Source organism: Anabrus simplex, chromosome 2, assembly GCF_040414725.1.
Source record: "Anabrus simplex isolate iqAnaSimp1 chromosome 2, ASM4041472v1, whole genome shotgun sequence".
Classification (NCBI taxonomy): domain Eukaryota; kingdom Metazoa; phylum Arthropoda; class Insecta; order Orthoptera; family Tettigoniidae; genus Anabrus; species Anabrus simplex.
The window spans coordinates 158,939,694-158,964,021 of NC_090266.1; the positions used below are offsets into that span (position 1 = coordinate 158,939,694).

Here is a 24,328-nt window from a genome sequence, read left to right on the forward strand (position 1 = left end):
CCATTAATGAAGAAGTGTGGACATTCTCTTATAGATGTCTCTACTAAAAAACTATGATCATGCACCCTGGTGCGAAGTGAAGGAACTTTTCTTGAATATATTTTGTACTCATACGTTTTCTAATAACTGAATTTCGTTCTTTCATATAAATCTTTTCTTTCCGCCAGTTTTGAACTTAGCCAATCCAGAATTTCTGTAATTAATTTTTGACCAATTGTGTCCTTCTTCTTCAATTTTGATGTGTAACTTTTAGCCAGCCAATAAAGTTGAGTGGGTGTGTCTTAATTACTCATGAAAGGTCTCGAATCTTCCCTGAGTGTATAAAAACTGCTGATTTTCACGGCTCCTCGCCACTCGAACAACATCTAGCCTAGTGTATGGAAGTGTAGCAGGAGGCGGGAAGCGCCTCTTTCATCCGGCAGCAGCTGTTCTATAAGGTAATGGCCACTTAACATCTTTATTTCTCGCTAGCTCAGCAGTCTAAACCGCGGGGAAGATCCGAAACCTTTACTATGTAGCCTATCTTAAAACATGTAATTTGCCGTCGCTTTTGTAAAACTTCACATATCTTTAACTGTAAAACGGGGATAGAGAGTGCTTTACCCTCTTGAGCTCCCCTTCATTTTTGGTTTGGGGTGACTACGTTTTGTAACGGTTTCTTGCCTTCTGTAATGTTTTAAAGTTTTCTAATACGAGTCACCTCCATAGTTTGGGATTAGCCCCTGCTTCTTCGGCCTAGTGCCCCTTAGGTTTTAAAAGATTTCATGTAGGAGTGCAAGCAACCCCTCCATTCATCTTGGTATATTGGGCCATTTACTTAATCTGTTCTTTTTCACTGAGGCCCAGTAGGTTGGGTACGAGATACCCCCGTTTCAGTTGATGTAAGCGGTGTCTTGATGGCAATTTAGTGTAATAGTCTGGTATTGCCTTTAATAGGCTTGAAAAATTGAGAGCGGGTCAGCTCTTTCTTGTGTTTGAAAAGTGCCTCTGGGAGGCTTGAGGTTAAAAGTTGGGAGCAATTGCTCCTTGAATGAAGGGGTTTTCTGCCCTTTGAACACATGAGTGTACCTTGGTAAAGTTGGGCTAGTAGCTCAAGGATTGTGTAATTGGGGCTCGAAGCCCAGAACTTGTAAAGACCCCGAAACTTCGGCTTTCGTTTGTAAAATTACACCTAGTACCTGATTAGTGGATAGTGGTTGAGTTGTTGTTATTTGTTGAAATTCTATGTGAAATTTGTTAAGTTTTTCTATTTGTGAAAGTATAACCTTTATTGAAATTTTAATTAATATCTCAGCTTTGTAGCTAGACCCATTCCAGCCCGCACCTTCTTTCACCTCTGCATTCCACAGGTAACCCCGTAACAATAATAATAATAATAATAATAATAATAATAATAATAATAATAATAATAATAATAAACACCGGGCTGAGTGGCTCAAACGATTGAGACGCTGGCCTTCTGACGCCAACTTGGCAGGTTCGATCCTGGCTCAGGCCGGTGGGATATGAAGGTGCTCAAATACACTAGCCTCGTGTCGGTAGACTTACTGGCTCGTAAAAGAACTCCTGCGGGACAAAATTACGGCAACTTGGCGGCTCCGAAAACCGTAAAAATGTGGGACGTAAATTTATTAGCGTCGGCACTTCATGAGTATTTGGCCCAGTTTTTAGGACTGATACCCTTCCTGACGCCAACCCTATGTGGAGCGATGTATTCACTATGGTGCGTTTCTCTGGTGGTTTTTAGTGTGATATATTTTTGAAAATGAAGATATGTATTAAGACGGACAAAAACACCCAGCCATCAAATTAGAAGTATTAACCAAATACTGTACAATTGAAATCCTCGGCTCGGCCGAGAATCGAACCCATGGCCCTTTGAACCGAAGACCAATGCGCTGACGATTGAGCTGAGCAGCAGGACAGGCCTACATAATAATACTCTTCTTATTCTTCTTTTCCCTACCGCTTTTCCCACAGCTGTGGGGTCGCGGGTGCGAATTGCGTCGCACATGTAGATTTGGCTCTGTTCTACGGCCGGATGCCTTCCTGACGCCAATCCTATATGGAGGGACGTAATTACTACTGCGTGTTTCTGTGGTGGTTGGCAGTGTAGTGTGTTGTGTGAATATGAAGAGGAGAGTGTTGGGATGGACATATACACCCAGTCCCCAAGCCAGGAGAATCAATCGGAAGCGATTAAAATCCCCGACCCGGCCGGGAATCGAACCCGGGACCCTCTTAACTGAAGGCCAGTACGCTGACCATTCAGCCAATGAGTCGGACAAAGTAATAATACTAATAATAATGAAATGGCGTATGGCTTTTAGTGCCGGGAGTGTCCGAGGACAATTTCGGCTCGCCAGGTGCAGGTCTTTTGATATGACGCCTGTAGGCGATCTGCGCGTCGTGATGAGTATGAAATGATAATGAAGACATACACCCAGCCCCCGTGCGAGCGAAATTAAGCAAAGATGGATAAAATTCCCGACCCTGACGGGAATCGAACCTGGGACCCCTGGGACCAAAGGCTAGCACGCTAACCATTTAGCAAAGGAGCCGTACAGTAATAATAATAATAATAATAATAATAATAATAATAATAATAATAATAATAATAATAATAATAAATACCGAGCGAGTTGGCCGTGCGGTTAGGGGTACGCAACTGTGAGTTTGCAATAGGGAGTTAGTTTGTTCGAGCCCCACTGTCGGCAGCCCTAAGGATGGTTTTGCGTGATTTCCTATTTTCACACCAGCCACCTGTACCTTAATTAAGGCCAGGGTCACTTCCTTCCCACTCTTAGCCCTTTCCTATCCCATCGTCGCCAGAAAACCTCTCTGTGTCGTTGCGATGTCAAGCTAATATATTGTAAAATAATAATAATAATAATAATAATAATAATAATAATAATAATAATGTGTGGCGAATAGTATATTTACTTATCAAATTAGTTTAAACACAATTCTTGGGAAGATTTGCTTTCATGAGGTAACTGTACTCCATTAAACTCTTTCACGTCCTACTCACCACAAAGACTGGACCAACAATGCGAGCGTGCTGGACAGCCATGATCGGGTAATTCCTGTGACAGCATTCGGCCTTGATCACATGGAAAGGTCAGATCCAACGAAGCGCAGGTCATTTTCCACCACCTGCTTGTTAACAGAGTCTGGCTGGGCGCTCCGGTACGATAGTGCTGCTTCCCTGCGGAGAGTATTTCTACTGAAGAGACACTTTGTTGTTGGTACACACCGTGGGCAGTCGGTGAGCTGTACCGGCTGGGGCGGTTGACTTACGTGTCTGTCTAGTTGTATTGTGACAGCTGCCGTAGTTCATGCACCAGCCTATGTTACGTCTCAGTGGTGATCAGTGTGTAATCGTTGATTTCGCAACTGGATAAGACGACAATGGGGGAAGTTGTCGAAGAGCCGGTCGTAGCTAGGATCTATCCGTCTTTACAGGAAACACCAGAATTTCGAGGTAAGAGATTGATTTTCAGTTAACGGATGTATCATGACTAGTGGTTGACCGTGAGCCATGGTTTAAATTAACAATACGTAAACACTGGAAACATAAAAATTCTGACGTAATGTCGAAAATACTGGATGTTAGTGAAAAATGTCTGCTCTTTTTAAAATCCCCACTTCGGCATCTCTCTTTCTGTAGTTCATTTGGCTCTCGATATTACGTAGAATGTATCTTAAAAGCCGTTTCCTGTGTTCTGCTGTCAGGTTATTTCATGTTTTGCACACACCAGCTGACTGTGTTACGATATCAAACATTGATTGTATCAGAACTGTCAATGCTTATGAAAACATTCCTTCCTGTTTATTTACGTTTTTCATTGCATGTATACTTGCGTGTTCTTGGCACGCAAAGGACACTTAACAGGACGTGGAGATAATAAATGTTTCTACGTATCTCGTCAGTAAAGAATACGTACTAGTATTCGCGATAAAGACCTTGAATGGAGGTACAGTACAACAGATGACAATGACATCATCGCTATTAGGTCACACAATGTTACAGAACATGTAGTCCTTTGATCATCAATCTCCGTTTTGCTGGGCTCCTTACCGACACATTCTCACACGGCGTAATTTGGAGTTTAATCAGCAATTACCTTTCTGAAAAGCAAAATGGATGTAGGTAAACGATTATAATTTGGTAAACTTGTATTAAATAATAGTAAGAATGTTATTGGTTTTACATCCTACTATCTACTTTTACGGTTTTGGAGACGTCAAAGTGCCGGAACTTTATCCCGCAGGAGTTCTCTTACGTGCCGGGAAATCTACCGCCACGAGAGCGGCGTCTCTGAGCACGTTCGAATTCCACCCGACTGAACCGGGATCGAACCCGCCAACTTGTGTTCAGAAAACAACGCTCTATCGTCTGAGTGTCCGGCTCCATGGCTGAATGGTTAGCGTGCTGGTCCAGAGGGTCCCGGATTCGATTAATTCCCTTTGCTCGGGGGCTCGTGTTTGTGCTGTCCCCAACATTCCTGCAAATCACACACCACACAACACTATCCTCCACCACAATAACATGCAGTTACCTACACATGGCAGATGCCACCCACCCTCATCGGAGGGTCTGCCTTACAAGGGCTGGACCCGGCTGGAAATAGTCACACAAAATAAAAAACGTCTGAGTCAATCAGCCTGGCACACAGGTCTCCCATAGGTGTCAAGTTGAAAGACCTGGACCAGACCACTCATGAGGCCATGTGCCAATATTATTATCATCGGTTAATTTCGCTGGCACGGGGACTGGGTGTATGTATCGTCTTCATCATTTCATCCTCATCACGACGCGCAGGTCGCCTACGGGAATCAAATCAAAAGACCTGCAGCTGGCGAGCCGAACATGTCCTCGGTTACTCCCAGCACTAAAAGCCATACGCCATTTCATTTTTCATTATTATTATTATTATTATTATTATTATTATTATTATTATTATTATTAACATCATCATCCCGGAATAGTCGGGGCCGATGACCTTCGATGTTAGGCCCCTTTAAACAACAAGCATCATCATCATCATCATCATCATCATCATCATCATCATCATCATCATCCGGAATAGTCGGTTGGAATGTTGAGAGTACTGAAATATGAGACACCCATCTAAGATGATTCAGCGTTATGATAAAGAACTTCCTCTTTGAGAAAAGTTCCAGTACGTCGAATATTCAGACCCTCGGCAATTAACAAGATATTACACATACAACAACAACAACAACAATAATAATAATAACAATAATAATAATAATAATAATCATTTTAATAATAATGGCGTGTGGCCTCCGAAGAGGCCGAGTGCAGGTCTTTCGAGTTGACGCCGCATAGGCGACCTGCGCGTCTATGAGAATGGGGCCCTACCTATGATGAATTCTAATGCTAAAGACGACACACACACCCAGCCCACGAGCCATTGGAATTAACCAATGAAGGTTAAAATCCCCGACCCGGCCGGGAATCGAACCCGGGACCCTCTGGACCAAAGGCCAGCACGCTAACCATTTAGCCATGGAGCCGGACATAATAATAATAATAATAATAATAATAATAATAATAATAATAATAATAATAATAATAATAATAATAATAATAAACAACCGTGGTGCAACATCCTATTAAGGGCCTTGGCCTGCCAAGACCTTTTCTGCAGATACTACGTGGTCAGTGTGAAGATATCCTCAACCATATTTTTTGGCTATTTGGCCGGGTCCGCTGTCTCTCGTATAACATTCCAACAGTTGTTCTCGTGGGGCTGAGTGAATAGCGTTCGAGCCCCCAGTCCAGAAACAAAATCCCAGGTGTGGCCAAGAATCGAACCTGGGGGGCCTCCAGGTAAGACGCAGGCACACTACCTTACATCCCGGGGCTGGCAATAATAATAATAATAATAATAACAACAATAACTTTCTTCAGCTTGTGTTTTTTCTGATTGGGTCGTGCTGGGGCTGTACCTTAATTAAGGCCACGGCCGCTTCCTTCCCACTCCTAGCTCTTTCCTATCCCATCGTTGCCGTAAGACCTCTTTGTGCCGGTGCGACGTAAAGCATCTTCTAAAAATATTTGGGTCATCAGTCCATAGCTTGGTTTGATGCAGTTTCCATGCCACCCTATCCTGTGATAAGATTTTCATTTCTACGTAACTACTACATCCTGTTATACTCTGATCTGTTTGTCTTATCCATATCTTGGTCTACCTCTACCGTTCTTACCGTCTACACTTGTCTCAAAAACCAACTGAACAAGTCCTGGGTGTCTTAAGATGTGTCCTATAATTTTATATCTTGTTCTGGTCAAAGTTTGCCAAATCGTTCTCCTCTCACCAACTCGATTCAGTATCTCGTTTGTGATTCGATCTACCCAGCTCACCTTCAGCATTCTTACGTAACACCACATTTCAAAAGCTTATGTTTTCTTTCTTTCTTTCTTTCTTTCTTTCTTTCTTTCTTAGCTAGTTATCTTCCATGCTTTACTTCTATATAATGCCATGCTCCAAATGACAGTCATATACTGTATAAACTTCCTTTTAATTCCTATATCAATGTTCGAAGTGAGCAAATTTCTTTTCTTAAGAAAGGCCTCATTTGCTTGTGCTTGTCCTCCTTACTTCTGCCATCGTTAGATATTCTACTACCCAAATAGCAATACTGTATTCATATGCTTCCGTTAAAACGTAATTTCGTAATCTAATATTCCTGCATCACCCTGACTTCGTTCGACTGCACTCCATTACATCTGTTTAGGATGTATTTATGTTCATCTTGTACTCCTTCTCCAAGACTGCGTCCATACCCATTCAGCAATATTTTCTCCAGGTATTTCAGGGGTCACTGCAGCCACCTGGCTCTGTCTGGGTATTGGCCGTCGAGTCGTTGCCATTGGAGCGAGTGAGGATTAATGTTGACGTTTCTTCTAGGAAACACGCTGATTTTAGCAACAGGTTTGGGAGAGAGGAGAAAGAATTAGCTTTGTGTTATCCCTCATACTTTATCCAGGCTTGGGACTGGCAAGATAAAAATAATACATTATTGTATTTTACACTTGTTTAAAAATTGCTGTAAAACAACTCTAAATACAGTAATACAATGTGTCAATTCGTTCCATTGTCAGTTTTACTATCCATGAATTTACAAATTTACATCTTCTATGTTATTGTAGTTTTTGTATGAAAGCATTGTTTTCCAGACGTTTCCTCAAGTGTTTATCTCTTTTGAACTTGTTCAACACATGGTTTATTCTTTTTATGTAGTTTTTTGTAAGTTAGCTTACGTTCCTTCCCTGCTAAATTCAGCTTAGCTCTGTCATATTTAATGGCGTGCTATGGAGATTCGCGTTTTAAGATTTAAAGAGTAAGTACAAATTACTTGGTCCGCCTCTGTGGTGTAGTGGTTAGCGTGATTAGCTGCCTACCCCCCGAAGGCCCGGGTTCGATTCCTGGCTCTGCCACGAAATTTGAAAAGTGGTACGAGGGCTTGAACGGGGTACACTCAGTCTCGGGAGGTAAACTGAGTAGAGGTGGGTTCAATTCCCACCTCAGCCATCCTCGAAATGGTTTTCCGTAGTTTCCCACTTCTCCTCCAGGCAAATGCCGGGATGGTAGCTAACTTAAGATTCCGCTTCCTTCCCTGTTCCTTGCCTATCCCTTCCAATCTTCCCATCCCCCACAAGGCCCCTGGGCGAGGTACTGGTCCTCCTCTCCAGTTGTATCCCCCGACCCAAAGTCTCACGCTCCAGGACACTGCCCTTGAGGTGGTAGAGGTGGGATCCGTCGCTGAGTCCGAGGGAATAACCAACCCTGGAGGGTGAACAGATTAAGAAAGAAAGAAAAATTACTTGGTGTTCACTTGACAACAGCAGAGTTCAGTTGATGGTTCCAGCACGTCGCATTACAGTTCTACATCTCCAATGAAACGTTAGGATTTTACAACCACTTATCAACGAAATAGCCGGTCTGAGTGGCTCAAACGGCTGAGGCGTTGGCCTTCTGACACCAACTTGGCGGGTTCGATCCTGGCTCAATCCGGAGTTATTTGAAGGTGCTCAAATATGTCAGTCTCGTTTCGGAAGATTTACTGGCACGTAAAAGAACTCATGCGAGACTAAATTTCGGCACCTCGGCGTCTCCGAAAACCGTAAGAGTAGTTAGTGGGACGTAAAGCAAATAACATTATTATTATCAACAACAACATAGCAAGACAATGAGCAAAACGTGAGGAGAGGATGAACCATCGAGCAGGCAGATAGATACGGTCCTAAAGTCTACATTCCAAGAAATCGGGGGCAAAGTTGACCCTAGTCGCAACGTAAACGGCTGAAAACGCAGCATATCCATTGCCTGAAGGTTTAGGGCTGGATGCTCTTTCTTACGCTAGGTGATTTTTCAAACGATCTGGTTTTATGATTTTCATCTAAATGCAGTGTGACGCTGTGACGTCTAAGGACCATATAATTTTATAATTTAGCACAAATTTCTTCGATTTTTTGGTCATGTTCGATTATGCTGCCAGCCACAATTTTACTTTTGACACATGTTGAAACTCGTTTTAACTCGTGATTTTTATAAACTGGGATATATTATATTGATTCGAACCGTTGTTGTACGTGACACTATGCACTGCACTTATTATTAACACTCGTTACGAAACTATCCCGCTTCGTGGTTGAGAAAGCACGATGTTGTTGTTATCGTCCTGACAGTGTCTAGTTCGGGTATACGCAATATTAGCTTCTTGTCCACAGGAGAATGATGGAAAGCTCACCTTTGACTGATGCTAACAGCATCTGACTCTGAAGAGGAAGGTGATATCAGGAGACAGTTTAATTTTATCCAGAGTTCATAAAATGATCAGAGAAGACTTGCACCATGTGCAGCGAATGAAGAACGAGTTTCTACACTTACAACAAAAGTTCACTCCTAATTCGAAAGCGAACTCCCTAGATGTTAGGCCCCTTTAAACAAGCATGAACTTTTTAAAAAAAATTGCTTTACCTCACACCGACACAGATAAGTCTTATGGCGACGATGGGATAGGAAAGTGCTACGAGTGGGAAGGAAGCAACCGTGGCCTTAATTAACGTACAGCCCCAGCATTTGCCTGGTGTTAAAATGAGAAACCACGGAAAACCATCTTCAGGGCTGCCGACAGTGGGGTTCGGTCCCACTATCGCCCGAATGAAAGCTCACAGGTGCGCATCAACTCATTCAGCGTGCTAAAACATTCAGGACAATCAGATGTGTAACCAATCGTGAATAACTCAGACCCAGAAAACTGTAAAAGTAGTTGGTACCGGGCGAGTTGACCGTGCGGTTAAGGGCGCGCGGCTATGAGCTTGCATCCGGGAGATAGTGGGTTCGAATCCCACTATCGGCAGCCCTGAAGTTGGTTATCCGTGGTTTCCCATTTTCACACCAGGCAAATGCTGGAGCTGTACCTTAAGGCCACGGCCGCTACCTTCCAACTCCTAGGCCTTTCCTATCCCATCGTCGCCATAAGACCTATCTGTGTCGGTGCGACGTAAAGTCACTAGCAAAAATAAGTAGTTGGTGGGACGCGGGGGCGTAGCCAAGCGGGAAGGGGGTTACTGGGGGGGTTAGAACCCCTTCCCATGGAACCCATGGAACTTTTAAAAAATAAAATAAAGAGAAACTGACACTAAAGAAGTGAATGTCGATTTAATGGGATGAATCTTTTGAACATTCACAGAGACATAATTGTAAAAGCAACAGATTTCTTTAATCTATTTTCTAAGAAGCCTCGAAGGTTGAATTTTAGATTGTAATCTGAACATACCATTCGCCGTAAAACTATTCACCTTGATTATATTGTACTTGTTCTGTATTTTAATGTAAGATTTTGTAATGTACCGGTTCTGCAATCTGAGTATCAATATAATTTACTTGTATCAGTGTCCTTATGACACGCATTCGCTCACCACACACGCACAAGCACCTTCATTATGTTCTGTCATCATTTTCTAACTATAACCCCCCATCGATCGATCCTGGCTACACTAGTGATGAGACGTAAAGGCAATATTTGTGTTTTAATTAAAGAACTCGGATTGAATCTGCACGCTAAGGTTTACTACTTTAATGATGAGTGCAATGACACATCTTCATTCACTGCTCATGGCGCGAGTTAAAATTCTGCCTTGATAATAATGTAAACTCTGACGACGATGATGATGATGATAATAATGATAATAATAATGGCGTGTGACCTCCGGAAGGGTTAACAAGTTGACACTGTATAGGCGACCTCCGCGCCTACGTATGATGAATACTAATGATGAAGACGCCTCAAGCATCCGGCTCCCGAGCCACAGGATTCAACTAATGACAGTTAAAAATCCCTGACCCGGCCGGGAATCGAACCCGTGACCTCTTGGAAAGCATGCAAACCATTTGTCCACTGAGCCGGACAACTCTGACGATGACCACTTTGTGAAATGCACTTTCTATTTAGAAGCAGAAGAGTTTCCCGTCACTCGAAGGTAAACGTTTAACATCCTATCGTTTTTTCATTAGTGGTTAATAGGCCTGTTGCGCATGCCAAGAGTCTCCGTGGCTCAGGTGGTAGCGCGCTGGCCTCTCCCACCGCTGGATTCCGTGGTTCACATCTCGGTTACTCCATGTGAGATTTGTGCTAGACAAAGCGGAGGGGGGAAGCGGAGGGGGGACAGGTTTTTCTCCGGGTACTCCTGTTTTCCTTTTCACCTTTAATTCCAGCGACACTCTCCAATATTATTTCATTTCATCTGTCAGGCAATAACCATTGCCCCAGAGGGGAGCGAAAGACTTCGGCAGCCGGCACAATTCCCATCCTCGCAACTAGATAGAGGCTTCATTCATTCCATTCCTGACCAGAGCGAATGACTGGAAACAGGCCGAGGATTCTTCATTTCGCATACCAACTAGAAATCAGGTTTCGAAACAGACATAAAATATCTTTTGCCAGATATAAACTATCTTACTATCGGCCGTGAATGTGCTGTCACAAGACCAAATCGTACAGGATCAAAACTTGCTGGAGACTCCTCGTAGAGCTGGATTACTGATGACATCAGTGAGGTCCGAGTGGGCGGCAAGCGTGTGGTGGGCCAGGCTTTACTCATGCCAAACCTAGCGTTTGCATAAACATTTCAAATCTTTGTGTGATAGAAAGATCCAAGTTAGAAACCCACGATCACTGAACAGAAACCAGTTTGTCTTTTCTCTCCCGTACATTCACAATGGAAATTACCGTATTGGAAGGAACGAGTTGAATTTCACTCTTGGTCACTTTTGAAATAGTCTCCCGTGATTTACCTTTATAGCTCCAAGAAGATCCACTTCGCTCAAGGCCAGTCTTTTCCTTCCTAATCACGAACACACACACACACATAACATGCACCACAGTACCACAGGCTACCAGACAGAATTCAATCATGATATCGCTCGTGGGCTGTAATATGGCACAATTCAAAAATTACGAATTTGAAATTAATGAAATTAATGCCTTCTACAGCATTGCAGAATTGTCTTCCTCACAGCAGTAACAGCGGCATATCTTGTAGTTCAGTATTTCATCAACAAATGGCAGAAGTGCCTCTGTTGCATTCTGTTTACATTGAATATCGGGTTATGTATGTATGTACGACGTATGGCCTCCGGAGAGGCCTGGTGCAGGTCTTTTTCTAGTAGACGGCCTATTAGGCGATCTGCATGTCTGTGAAGATGAGGGCCCTACCTAGGATGATTTCTAATGTTAAATACGCCACACACACCCAGCCCCCGAGCCATTAGAATTAACCAATTAAGGTTAAAATCCCCGACCCGGCCGGGAATCGAACCTGGGGCCCTTTGAACCGAAGGCCAACGAGTCGGACAATGCCGGGGTTAGTTTCACTAATAGGAAAAGTCCCCTCAGTTTTAATTACTGCGTTGATGGTGTGAAAGTTCTTATGGGGATCACTGTTAAGTGCCTTGGTGTTAATATAAGGAAAGATGCCATTGGGGTCTTCACATAAATGGGATTGTAAATAAAGGGTACAGATCTCTGCACATGATTATGAGGGTATTTAGGGGCTGTAGTAAAGATGTAAAGGAGAGGACATATACGTCTCTGGTAAACCCCAACGGAAGTATGGTTCCAGTGTATGGTATTACTTGATTCGAGAACTGCATAAAATACAAAGAAAAGTAGCTCGATTTGTTCTGGGCGATTTCCGACAAAAGGGTAGCGTTACGAATATGTTGCAAAGTTTGGACTGGGAAGACTTGGGAGAAAGGAGACGAACTGCTCGATTAAGTGGTATGTTCCCAGCTGTCAGTGGAGAGATGACGTGGAATGGCATCTTAGACGAATAAGTTTGAGTGGTGTTTTTAAAAGTAGGAAAGATCGCAATATGAAGATTAAGTCTGAATTCAAGAGAGCAAATTGGGGCAAATATTCATTTATAGGTAGGGGAGTTAGGGATTAGAATAATTTACCAAGGGGGATGTTCAATAAATTTCCAAATTCTTTGCAATCATTTAAGAAGAGGCTAGGAAGACAACAGATAGGGAATCTGCCACCTGCGCCACTGTCCTAAATGCAGATCAATGTTAATTGTTGTTGTTGTTGTTGTTTGATTCTCAGTTTGCACATGGAGCTCGGCAGTCGCGTAGCGCATTCTGTTCATCAATAGTGACACAGTGTAAGTTATGCCAGAGTTGCAGAAGGACTTTTTCGGGGGTGGGTGGAGGGGTAGAAATATGTTCGCCATTGCTCTTTCAAAACAAAAGCTATAGGAGCAAATGCCCCCCCCCCCCCCAAAAAAAAAAAAACGACTGGGGATGGTAGGATACACCCATGGTATCCTCTGTCTGGGGTTTTCGGTTTTGGAACACGGATTGGCAACCACAGTTCCCCTGCTGAACCTGACATTGCTCCCACATACTTGTATTACTATACAAGTTTCTATACGTCCTCCCTTGGTCAATTCTTGTTTTCTTATGATCCCGACGTTTTTTATGGTGGCTTTATGTCGCACCGACACAGATCTTATGGCGACGATGGGAGAGGAAAGGCGTAGGAGTTGGAAGGAACCGGCCGTGGCCTTAATTAAGGTACAGCCCCAGCATTTGTCTGGTATGAAAATGGGAAACCATGGAAAACTATCTTCAGGGTTGCCAACAGTGGGATTCGAACCCACTATCTCCCGAGTGCAAGATCACAGCCGTGTGCCCCTAACCGCACGGCCATCTCGCCCGGTATCCCGACGTTATTTGGTTTGCAAAGCCTAGGAAGTCTGTGATGTCCATCCCTTCATGGCCTTACCCTTTCTTGTGCCGATGCCTTCGTTCTTCGAAGGTCGGACATCTTCCACATTCCTTCTGATTAGTGTTATAGAAGCTGGTTTCCCAATAAATTATAATATAAAATAATAATAATAATAATAATAATAATAATAATAATAATAATAATAATAATAATAATAATAATAATTGTACCAGGAGGTATACCTCTACGCTGCGAATTCAAAATTAGCGCCTAAATGAAATCCTCTATCAATCAAAAGTGAAACCAATAATACAAGAAGTTAGCACTTTAACCAGAAGATGTCACCACCGAAATATTATGTAATTTTGTTATTGTGCAGTTGCCTAACCTGAGTGAATTTCTCCTTGTTTTGTTTGCCATTCATCAAGAATTTTGGACATTTTTCCACAGATGACACCACTAAAAACTGAGATCATGCACCCTGGTGCGAAGTGAAAGAAATTATAATTTAAAGAAGTTTTGTATTTCTAGGTTTTCATAACTGATTGATGTTCATTTATTTTTGGGTTGGCAATTATTCCTTTTCTTTCCGCCAGGTTTGAACCTAGCCAATCCCTAATTTTTTTAATTAATTTCCAAACAATCCCGTATTTCTTCTTCACTTTGTATCTGCCAATAAAAATTAAGAGGGTGTGTCCTGATTCATCTTGAATGATCTCGAACCTTCCCTGAGAGTTTATAAACTGCGGCTTTTCACGTTTCTTGGCCAATTGATCGTCATCTTATTGAGTGTGTGTGTGTCAAAGCAGGAGGCGGGCGGCCTCTTTCATCGGCCAGCAGCACATCTACAAGGTAATGGCCACATAACGTCTTTCTTTCTTGCTACGTCCGCAGTTTAACCCGAGGGAAAGGTCCGACTCTTGTGTTATGTAACCAGCTTTTCTAAAATGTAACTTCTTCCGGCTAATGTAAAAACTTCATAAAATCTTTAACTGTAAATCGGGGATAGAGAGTGAATTACCTTCTCAAGCTCCCCTTCATCTTGGTTTGAGGTGACTACGCTTTTATAACTGTTTTTCATTCTGTAATTGGTTAGCGTAATTTCTATACGAGTCACCTCAGTAGTTTAGGAATAGCCCCTGCTTCATCGGCCTAGAGCCCCTTAGGTTGTTTTAGTGTTTATATCTAGGAGTGCAAGTGTACGCCTCCATTCATTTTGTGTTCGGGCCATTAATTTAACCTGTTATTCTTATTCCCCGAAGGCCCAATAGGTTGGGTACAAGATACCCGTGTTTCAAATTGTAAGTTGTGCCTTGAAAGGCCAGAGATTGTGAGTTGATGTTGCCTTGAGTAGGCTTGAGAAACTGAGAGCCTGTTAGCTCTTTTCTAAGTTTTTGTAAGAGTAAAGAGTGCCTGTGGAATGCTAGATATTGTACCTTGGGAGCAAGTGCTCTATGAATTAAGGGATTTCTGCCCTTAACGAAATAATTATTCTTCCATTTGTAAAATTGTAAAACTAGGGGCTTAAAGCCCGAAAGTGTTAAGGTTCTGAATCTTGAATTTTCCCAATCTTGTTTAATGATTGCTACTCGTACCTGTAATATTGTCATGAAAAAAATGTAAAGTTTGAAGTTCTGAAAATATAACCTTCAGTTTCAGTTTTTAATTAATTTTGATATTGTAGTTAGACCCATTCAAGCCCGCACCTTCTTCCATAACCTCTTTCTGCTCCACGGGTATCCCCGGATTAATAATAATAATAATAATAATAATAATAATAATAATAATAATAATAATAATAATAATAATGGCGTGTGGATCAAAGGCCAGCATGCTAACCATTTAGCCATGGAGCCGGGCAAAACTCGTATCACCGAGCTCGATAGTTGCAGTCGCTTAAGTGCGGCCAGTATCCAGTATTCGGGAGATAGTGGATTCCAGCCCCACTGTCGGCAGTCTTGAAGATGGTTTTCCGTGATTTCCTACTTTCACACCAAACATATGTTGGGGTTGTACCTTAATTAAGGCCACGGCCGCCTCCTTCCCACTCCTAGCCGTTTCCTCTCACATCGTCGCCATAAGACCTATCTGTGTCGGTGCGACGTAAAGCAAATTGAAAAGAAAAAGGCCACTCTTGTCTTCGTCCTTAGGTGAGCTGCATGTGTCATTTTAACCTCGTACCAGCCCTCCTGCCATTCTTTAATCTCTGGTAGTGTCGGGAATCGAAACCCAATGACAGCAGCTAAGAGCGCTAACAGTTACGCTGCGAAAGCGGACGTTGCATAGTTATACTTACTCCTAAAGCAATCATCACTATCATCAGAAAAGAACCGCTATATTTTTGGTTATGAAACAGATTTAATCGAATGAAAATTCTCATACATTTTAGAGAATTAACATTTACAAATCAACGCGTTATGTGTAAAGGTAAAGTCACGGCGGCATATTCGGCAGCGCACGCCCTAAATTTGTATGAATTGTTTTAAAATGGAGGAAACCCATTTTTACTATAATTTTTTTTAAATACATTTGCATATTTGACACATTTTTTGAAAAAAAATCTTATCATATCGGTACCTCGATAACATATTTCTGTAGGCAACGTTTCAGTAGTGATAATGTAAATGTAAAATAATGCCATCTGTATGTCATATTGAGTAGTTTGTTCTAGTTTATAGGTGAATGTCATTAATTTATAACCTGCATTTATAGATTTATGATTTTTTATACATTGCATAAAAATAATTTGTTTACAATGTTTATAATATTTTGATTTTGCGGAGTTACCTATAGCCCAAATATATTTCATTTACTGCTATTAAAGTATTGTATATAATTTTCGCATTTGGGTAATGTTGGTGAAGTAGAGGGCCACATCACATATTTTGACATAAGCCTATTTTGTGTCATGTATATGATCATTTTCACTTCATTCTTCAAGTCCGTATGTCACGAATTCATTTTTCAAATAATGTGTAAATGAGGATAGTTCTTTTTTTTTCTTTTCGTAAGTACCAAATGATGTCGTTTGATATCATGTTGTAAGCAATCATTTTGTCGTACCAATTTTCAGATTTAAGTGTAAATATATTCACTAAAATGTACTATTAAAAATGGAAAATATTGTATTTTATGTTCATGTAGAAGAAATTTCGATAAAAAAAGGGTTAATATTTCACAAATAAATGTATGCCCGCCTCTGTGGTGTAGTGGTTAGTGTGATTAGCTGCCACCCCCGGAGGCCCGGTTTCGATTTCCGGCTCTGCCACGAAATTTGAAAAGCGGTACGAGGGCTGGACCGGGGTCCACTGAGCTTCGGGAGGTCAACTGAGTAGAGGTGGGTTCGATTCCCACCTCAGCCATCCTGGAGGTGGTTTTCCGTGGTTTCCCACTTCTCTTCCAGGCAAATGCCGGGATGGTACCTAATTTAAGGCCACGGCCGTTTCGTTCCCTATTCCTTGTCTATCCCTCCCAAACTTCCCATCCCCCACCCAGGCCCCTGTTCAGCATAGCAGGTGAGGCCGCCTGGGCGAGGTACTGGTCATCCTCCCCAGTTGTATCCCCGACCCAATGTCTCACGCTCCAGGACACTGCCCTTGAGGCGGTATAGGTAGGATCCCTCGCTGAGTCCGGGAGAAAAGCCAACCCTGGAGGGTAAGCAGGTTAAGAAAGAAAGAAAGAAAGAAAGAAAGAAAGAAAGAAAGAAAGAAAGAAATGTATTCATATTATTATGCAGCAAATTTAACTATTCCCTGACGTCTACTTACAAATGTATGTTGTTGCATACTACTCCTAGTCCACAGCCTGTTTCCAGTCATTCGACCGTGTCAGGAATGGAATGAATGAAGCCCCCATCTAGGTGCGAGGATAGGAAATGTGCCGGCTGCCGAAGTCTGTCGCACTCCTCTGGGGGCAATGATTAATGAATGACAGATGAAATGAAACGAACTACTATTGGAGAGTGTTGCTGGAATGAAATATGGCAGGGAAAACCGGAGTACCCGGAGAAAAATCTGTCCCGCCTCCGCTTTTTCCAGTACAAATCTCACATGGAATGGCCGGGATTTGAACCACGGAACCCAGCGGTGAGAGGCAGGCGCGCTGCCGCCTGAGCCACGGAGGCTCTGTTGCGTGCAATGTATTAAAGATCAATTCATCCCCCAAACTCCAATAAACTGCAAATAACCCGTAACCAGTATTTGTCCACAAATCAGCAACCGCCACTGCACACATTGACGGTTTTTGCTTCAACTATGGGTTCGTTCCGAACTACATGGTGCTTGCTGGCTTTGCGCGGGTTGCTTATCGAGTGGCTCGGGGTTTGTCCATCCATGCATGCATTGCAGAAACGCTACCCTCCACATAGGGTTGAAGTCTGCAAGGTCATTCGGTCGTGAAACTGGGCGAAATTTGTTGAGGACATTTACTAGCCAACCTTGAGGGCTGTCTGGTACGTTGATCACGTCTTTTCTTCTCGTCATCATATTCATCAGACATCACCATCATCCAATTCTACCGAAATGATGTGGCCTGTCTAAAGTCTTGAGTCTAACAAGGGGGCATTTCCTATTAGTCACCACCGATTTCGCTCAAATGTATAGAACATTCAGGGCTTGGCTAGAAATGAAAGTACCCGAAGGGGGAACTCCAGATGGCCAAGCGTATAGAAAATAAAAATAAAAATGTTGACGCGGCTCTGGCACCGTATAAGCCACTTAGTTAGCGCGTACGTCGATCAGTTGTTGGCGTAGCGGTAAGAGCTTGGACTAGTAATTAGATGGCCGTGGGTTCGACTCCCCGTGTCGAGAATATGTTTCTCAATTTTTGTAATATTCATTTATTTTATTTTAATTTATTTATTTATTTATTTATTTATTTATTTATTTGCAAAAAGCATATAGGACGTCATTTTTTTTAATGATCGCACAATTGCAGAAAATTTGGAGTTGCGAACTTTCCCGATGTGTTCAAACATAAATTCTTCTTTTTCTCCTTTATTGGCTATCTCCCCTCCTTGGGGAATGTGCCATCAACGTGAATAGAAGTTTCGCTGTAAGATTAGTTTTCACCTGACAAGTGAAGGTTGCTCCTGGCGGCTGTACACAAACAATAGATTCTTGGCGCAGGAAGAAGAAAGTCTGATAATGAAATCCCAATTTTTTACCTTTTCTATGCCGTTTGTGTATAAATAAATAAATAAAATGGATTATTCACCTCTTTGCTTAATTGGAACATGAATATTATAAAATTTGACAGAAAAAAAACATTCTCCACATGGCGAGTCGAACCCACGACCATCGAATTACCTGTCCGAGCTCTTACCGCTACGTCAACTACTGCTCGGCGTGCGCGCTAACGTAAGTGGCTTATACGGTGCGAGAGCCGCGTCAACATTTATATTTATATTTTTATTTTCTATAAGCTTGGCCATCTGGAGTTTCCACTTCGGGTACTTTCATTTCTAGCCAAGCCCTGCATGTTCTATAAATTTGAGCGAAATTGGTGGTGATGAGTAGGGAATGCCCCCTTGTAAGTAGTTATTTCTAAGCTCTTTCCAGGTGGAACGGTTTTGAGCGGTTCCCTGGCACTATCCTAACAACCGTGGTATATAGAAAAGAACATAGTTTAGTGGCCGATATGGGATTGTCCATTTTATGCTCTATTGCAGGCCATGATGAAAGCTTTCGTGTCAGACGGATTTCTGGTCGGCGGTGTTTCCTCTTACTATGCGTCATGGATCCTGTTGCCCGTTGTTGGCCATCTCTTTCAATCTGGTCGCCTCTCTCTTTAAATTTACTGCTGATTCAGCTCTATGGCATGAAGGGGCTAAGCAGAGCTTACAGTGATTCGTTTTTGTCGATAAATATATTTGATTTATTGTTTCATTATATTCGTCCATAGCGTAGCCAGGATCAGCCGATGGGGGAGGGTCATAGTTACAAAATGCTGATATTCGGGAGATAGTAGGTTCGAACCCCACTATCGGCAGCCCTGAAAATGGTTTTCCGTGGTTTCCCATTTTCACACCAGGCAAATGCTGGGGCTGTACCTTAATTAAGGCCACGGCCGCTTCCTTCCCACTCCTAGCCCTCCTCTCCTGTCCCATCGTCGCCTAAGACCTATCTGTGTCGGTGTGACGTAAAGCAACTAGCAAAAAAAAAATGCTGATAGAACATAATGAAGGTGCGTGTGTGGTGCGAGATTGCATGACTTGTCTCTATAAGGACTCTGATACACGTGAATTATGTTGATATTTAGACTGCAGTACACTACAAAATCTTACATTAAGATACAGAGCAAGAAAAATACGATCAAGGTCAACAGTTTCACAGAGAATTGTATGTTCAGTTTACAATCTAAAATCCAATTTTTGAGGCTTCTTAGAAAATAGATTCAACAGATCTGTTGGTTTTATAATACTGTTTCAGAATGTGTGTTTATTTTATTGACAGTTGCTGTGTATTTTCGTTTTATAAAAATTCCATGGTGTGGAGGGTCTAACCCCCCGTAACACACCCCCCTGGCTACGCCCCTGGTCCGTAGAATGGTCACGAGTTGAAGTGGGAGGAACATACATGTACTGTTACATTGCTCTCAACACCTTCTTCTACTGCCTTGGGGTGTGGCGGGTGCGAACTGTGTAGCACATGGGGAGTTGGCTCTGTGTTACGGCAGGATGCTTTCCTTGACGCCAACCCTATGCGGAGGGATGTAATCACTATTGCGTATTTCAGTGGTGGTTGGTAGTGTGGTGTACTGTCTGCATATGAAGAGGAGAGTGCTGGGACAAACACAGACAACCAGTCCCCGATCCGGAAGAAATAATTACGCGTGATTAAAATGCCCGACCCGGCCGGGAATCGAACCCGGAACTCTCTGAACGGAAGGCCTCAACACTGACCATTCATCCAAGGACTACTCTTTATGCATATTATGTACCTATGCTAAACGTTAATTACTGCGTGGCTCAACATCATTTTGAACTAGCTATTTACCCATCGTTGACGGGTTAGTTTTTATATATAACCGAGAGAGTTGGCCGTGCGGTTAAGGACGCGCAGCTGTGAACTTCCATTCGGGAGATAGTGGGTTCGAACCCCACTGTCGGCAGCCCTGAAGATGGTTTTCCATTTTCACACCAAGCAAATGCTGGGGCTGTACCTTAATTAAGGCTACGACAGCTTCCTTCCCACATCTAGCCCTTTTTCTATCCTATCGTCGCCATAAAACCTATCTGTGTCTGTGTGACGTAAAGCAAACTGTAAAAAAGTAAAGTATTTTTCACAACATTTAACTTTTAATCGTAATTTACCTCTTGAAAAAACTGTAATCATTACATTTTAGTAATCGAATCTGATATAATGTTTTAAAAAATGTCAATTATAAGTGGAATGTAGATATGTTTCGTTCTACAAGAATATCCTTAGATTCTAACAAATCATTTTAAACCATGCATACATATTAGACCCTGTGTACAAACATTTCCATTGCCTAAACTTGTGAACGGTAGTTTATTGGTGATATTGTGGACCAAATCAGATAATACGAATATAGCCCTCTTTGTTGGCATTTAAGTAACTTTGATATGGTTTATATACTTACATGTGAACAGCTTTCTTTGGCACTGACTATTTTATAGATGTTTTATAGTGTTCTGTTATATTCGTGTTCAACAGACTGAACAGCTTATAAGTTTTCTAACTGAGTCGACATTGAAGAAAGGAAAAATCTTTCATGCTCAACAAATTTTAGTACTCGTAACATTTTAGTAATTCATATGATAAAGGTTACATTGCATCGATATTTGGCAACGAGCTAGTAGTTAACCAGTGCTGAATGGGGTACATTCCTCTCCAGTGCTTCCAAACACGTGAAATGTATAATACAATGTTCACCACTACATGGGATGTTATTAAAATTAAAAACACTTCCCACCAGCAAGTGCTCATTCCCTCAAGTGCCCTTGTACAGCGGTTTTTTTTTTTTTTTTTTTCAGCAAACGTGAAGATCTACTTTCTCCCAAGAGCTCGAGGCTTGGCGATGAAAATTTTAAAAACCAATTATTTTGTAAAATAAATGCCAAATTATTTAAAAATCTAAAAAGACACTAAACTAAAAATTATGGGGATAAAATAATTTTGAAAGTTCCAAGGTAACATGTATACTTTCACTTAGTTATGATAGCCATTTACTGTCTCAACGCTAAAAAAAACAAAAAATGATATAAAAAATTTTCGTTGCGAACTTCGGTATCGAAAAAAATAAAGTCGGTGATTTCCTGAAGTTCGACGTTCTGTGGAATTAATTATAATTGAGTAAAATATGTCTCGGGTAACTGCAATTCGGCCTAGTTAATTCTTTGTACTCTTCTTTCTTTTTACAGTTTGCTTTCCGTCACACCGACACAGATAGGTCTTAATGGCGACAATGGTATAGGAAAGAGCTAAGAAGCGACCGTGGCTTTAATTAAGGTACAGCCCCAGTATTTGTCTGGCGTGAAAATGGGAAACCACGGAAAACCATATTTAGGGCTGCCGACAGTGGAGTTCGAACCTACCATCTCCCGAATGCAAGCTGTTACGTATGTGACCCAGACCACGCAGCCACTTGCTTGATCTCTTTGCGCTTTTCGAACCATTGTTTTTACATAAATTAATACGAGTTAGCCCGGCGAGTTGGCCGTGTGGTTAGGGGTCCGCCACTGTGAGCTTGCATTTGGGAGATAGTGGATTCGAACCCCGCTGTCGGCATCCCTGAAGACGGTTTTCCGTGGTTTTCCATTTTCACACCAGGCAAATGCTCGGGCTGTACCTTAATTAAGGCTCAGTCGCTACCTAGCCCTTTCCTATCCCAATGTCGCAATAAGACCTGTTTTTGTCGGTGCGACGTAAAGCAACTTTTAATAATAATAATAATAATAATAATAATAATAATAATAATAATAATAATAATAATAATAAAAGTGTTATTAAATTCAGGATAAATTCTATGTCCTAAGACGTTTACATTTCTTGCAGTCCAGCGCATTTGCAATTAGTCATATTGCATCCTCTTATCACATACTGTAACCGTTGCAACACAACAGACTTGAAACTGTGGGTACTGAGAGAATGAACCAAACCTGAGCTGAAGAAGGGAAAACAAAATCACACAGTGGTGTTCCCGTATTTGTCATTTCTCATAACCATTGCACGATGCCAATCAATAACATTCTCTTCTAGCAGTAATGATCATTTTTTTTTAAATACCTTAACATAGCTAAATTTTAATGTGTATAATATTACGTCAATGAAGACAGAATAAGTTTCCCTTCTGAAAGAAAGGCGTAAATAGTCATCCCTACAAAACCTGTCGGGACACAGAGACAGCAGAATATAACCACATCAATGATATTCGCCGTTGATGTATTTAACGATATAAACTTAAATTCCATCTCCATGATTATAGCTCTTATGGTAAAAGTCATAAGACATAAAATATGAAGCACATTATCTTTAATTCTTGTCTTGCACACTTCTAAAGTAGAACGAATATTTCCGAAGTTGTTTGGAAGTTTGTGAAAAATGTAATATTGCCTAATCGCGAGTATCTCCGTTATTATTTCTCGTACGGTAAAGACGCTTGTGACATAAAAGATTGTAAATTATATTGAACACAACTTTTATTATGTAAAGTTTTTCGATACAGCAAATATCAATGGAGAAATTTAACATTTTCCATTTTGGTCCCCTTAATATTGCTACATCACCGTATTTTTTCTTCTTGTTTAACTTCGCACTAACACATCGAAGGTTGGGAAAGGGCGAGTATTAGGAAGGTAGCCACCGTGGCCTTAATTAAGGTATAGACCCAGAATTTGCCTGGTGTGAAAATGGGAAACCATGGGAAAATCTTCAGGACTGCCGACGGTGGAATCCGAACCAACTATCTCCCGAATGCAAGCTCACAACTGCACGACCGTAACCGCACGGCCAACTCGCTCGGTCTACGCCACTGTGTTCTAATCAGATAATATACAGACTATACGGCCATCCCTGAACTTAAATACCGAATTTCCAGAAATTCTCTGGAGCTATTTTCCCTTAATATTTTAACAAACTGACAAGCATTGAAATGAAACCATTTTCGACCTTTCTACACGTAATCCAAGAAAAAGACGAAGTATGAGGCAATACTTTGAAGTGCACAGATAAAATTATAGTTTTACTTGTATAGATTATGTAGAGGCCAACATTCACCAAAAAAAAAAAAAAAAAAAAAAATCCTGCAACATTCTTCTATAATGATAATGGTCCTCTAGGGCGTGGTCCTGTACAGTTTGAAGCTCCCAGCGTTTAATCGGATATGGCGCCCGCTCCCCCCAGAGGTCGGTAATGGACCTTATTAGACCACAGCTTACAAGAACAAGAAGCTTCAGTTATCATCGCCACGCTGGCCGCCAAAGATGTTAAGTACATTCAACAGCATTAACATTCGCCTGCAAAGAAATATTTAATTTTATACATACAGAAAAAGATGTAGATCTTGTCCGACTCCTTGCTGAATGGTCAACGTTGAGGCCTTCGGTTCAGAGGGGCCCGCGATCAATTCCTGGCTGGGTCGGGGATTTTAATCGCATGTGATTAATTTTTCTGGCCTGGGTACTAGGTGTTTGTGTTTGTCCCAACACTTTCCTCTCGAAGAGAGGTAGAAGCATAAGAAGAAGGTAAAATATGTCAATCTCTGTATGTACATGAACGGGAGTGAAAGGGAATGCAAGTGTTGTCGAATGAATTATATACTGTACGGGTGTAAATATGTAAATTATGTAATTATTGTAAATATTAGCTTAGTGGGTCTTTGAAGCAGCTGATGTACACGGGGCTTGCCCTCTCTCACTAGACCATCCACAGAATCTGTATGATTTGTGGCAAATAAATAAATAAATTAATTAATTAATTAATTAATTAATTAATTAATTAATTAATTAATTAATTAATTATTAATAATAATAATTCTTGAAATGTGAGGTTATTCGTAAGCTGTGCTTAGCCGGTGGCAGGAGAGATGATACTTGGAA

At 41.6% G+C, this 24,328-nt stretch overlaps 1 protein-coding gene across 1 annotated transcript in view; it reads left to right on the forward strand.

Annotated features, from left to right (window-relative positions):
• The first annotated feature begins 3,228 nt into the window (after positions 1 to 3,228).
• LOC136863956 (1-phosphatidylinositol 4,5-bisphosphate phosphodiesterase delta-4) overlaps positions 3,229 to 24,328 on the forward strand; it is a 330,114-nt gene continuing 309,014 nt past the window's right edge. Inside the window, exon 1 of the mRNA XM_067140409.2 lies at positions 3,229 to 3,484. Coding sequence (XP_066996510.2) covers positions 3,412 to 3,484 — 73 coding nt within the window. The 5' untranslated portion in view covers positions 3,229 to 3,411. The remainder of the gene's footprint in view (positions 3,485 to 24,328) is intronic.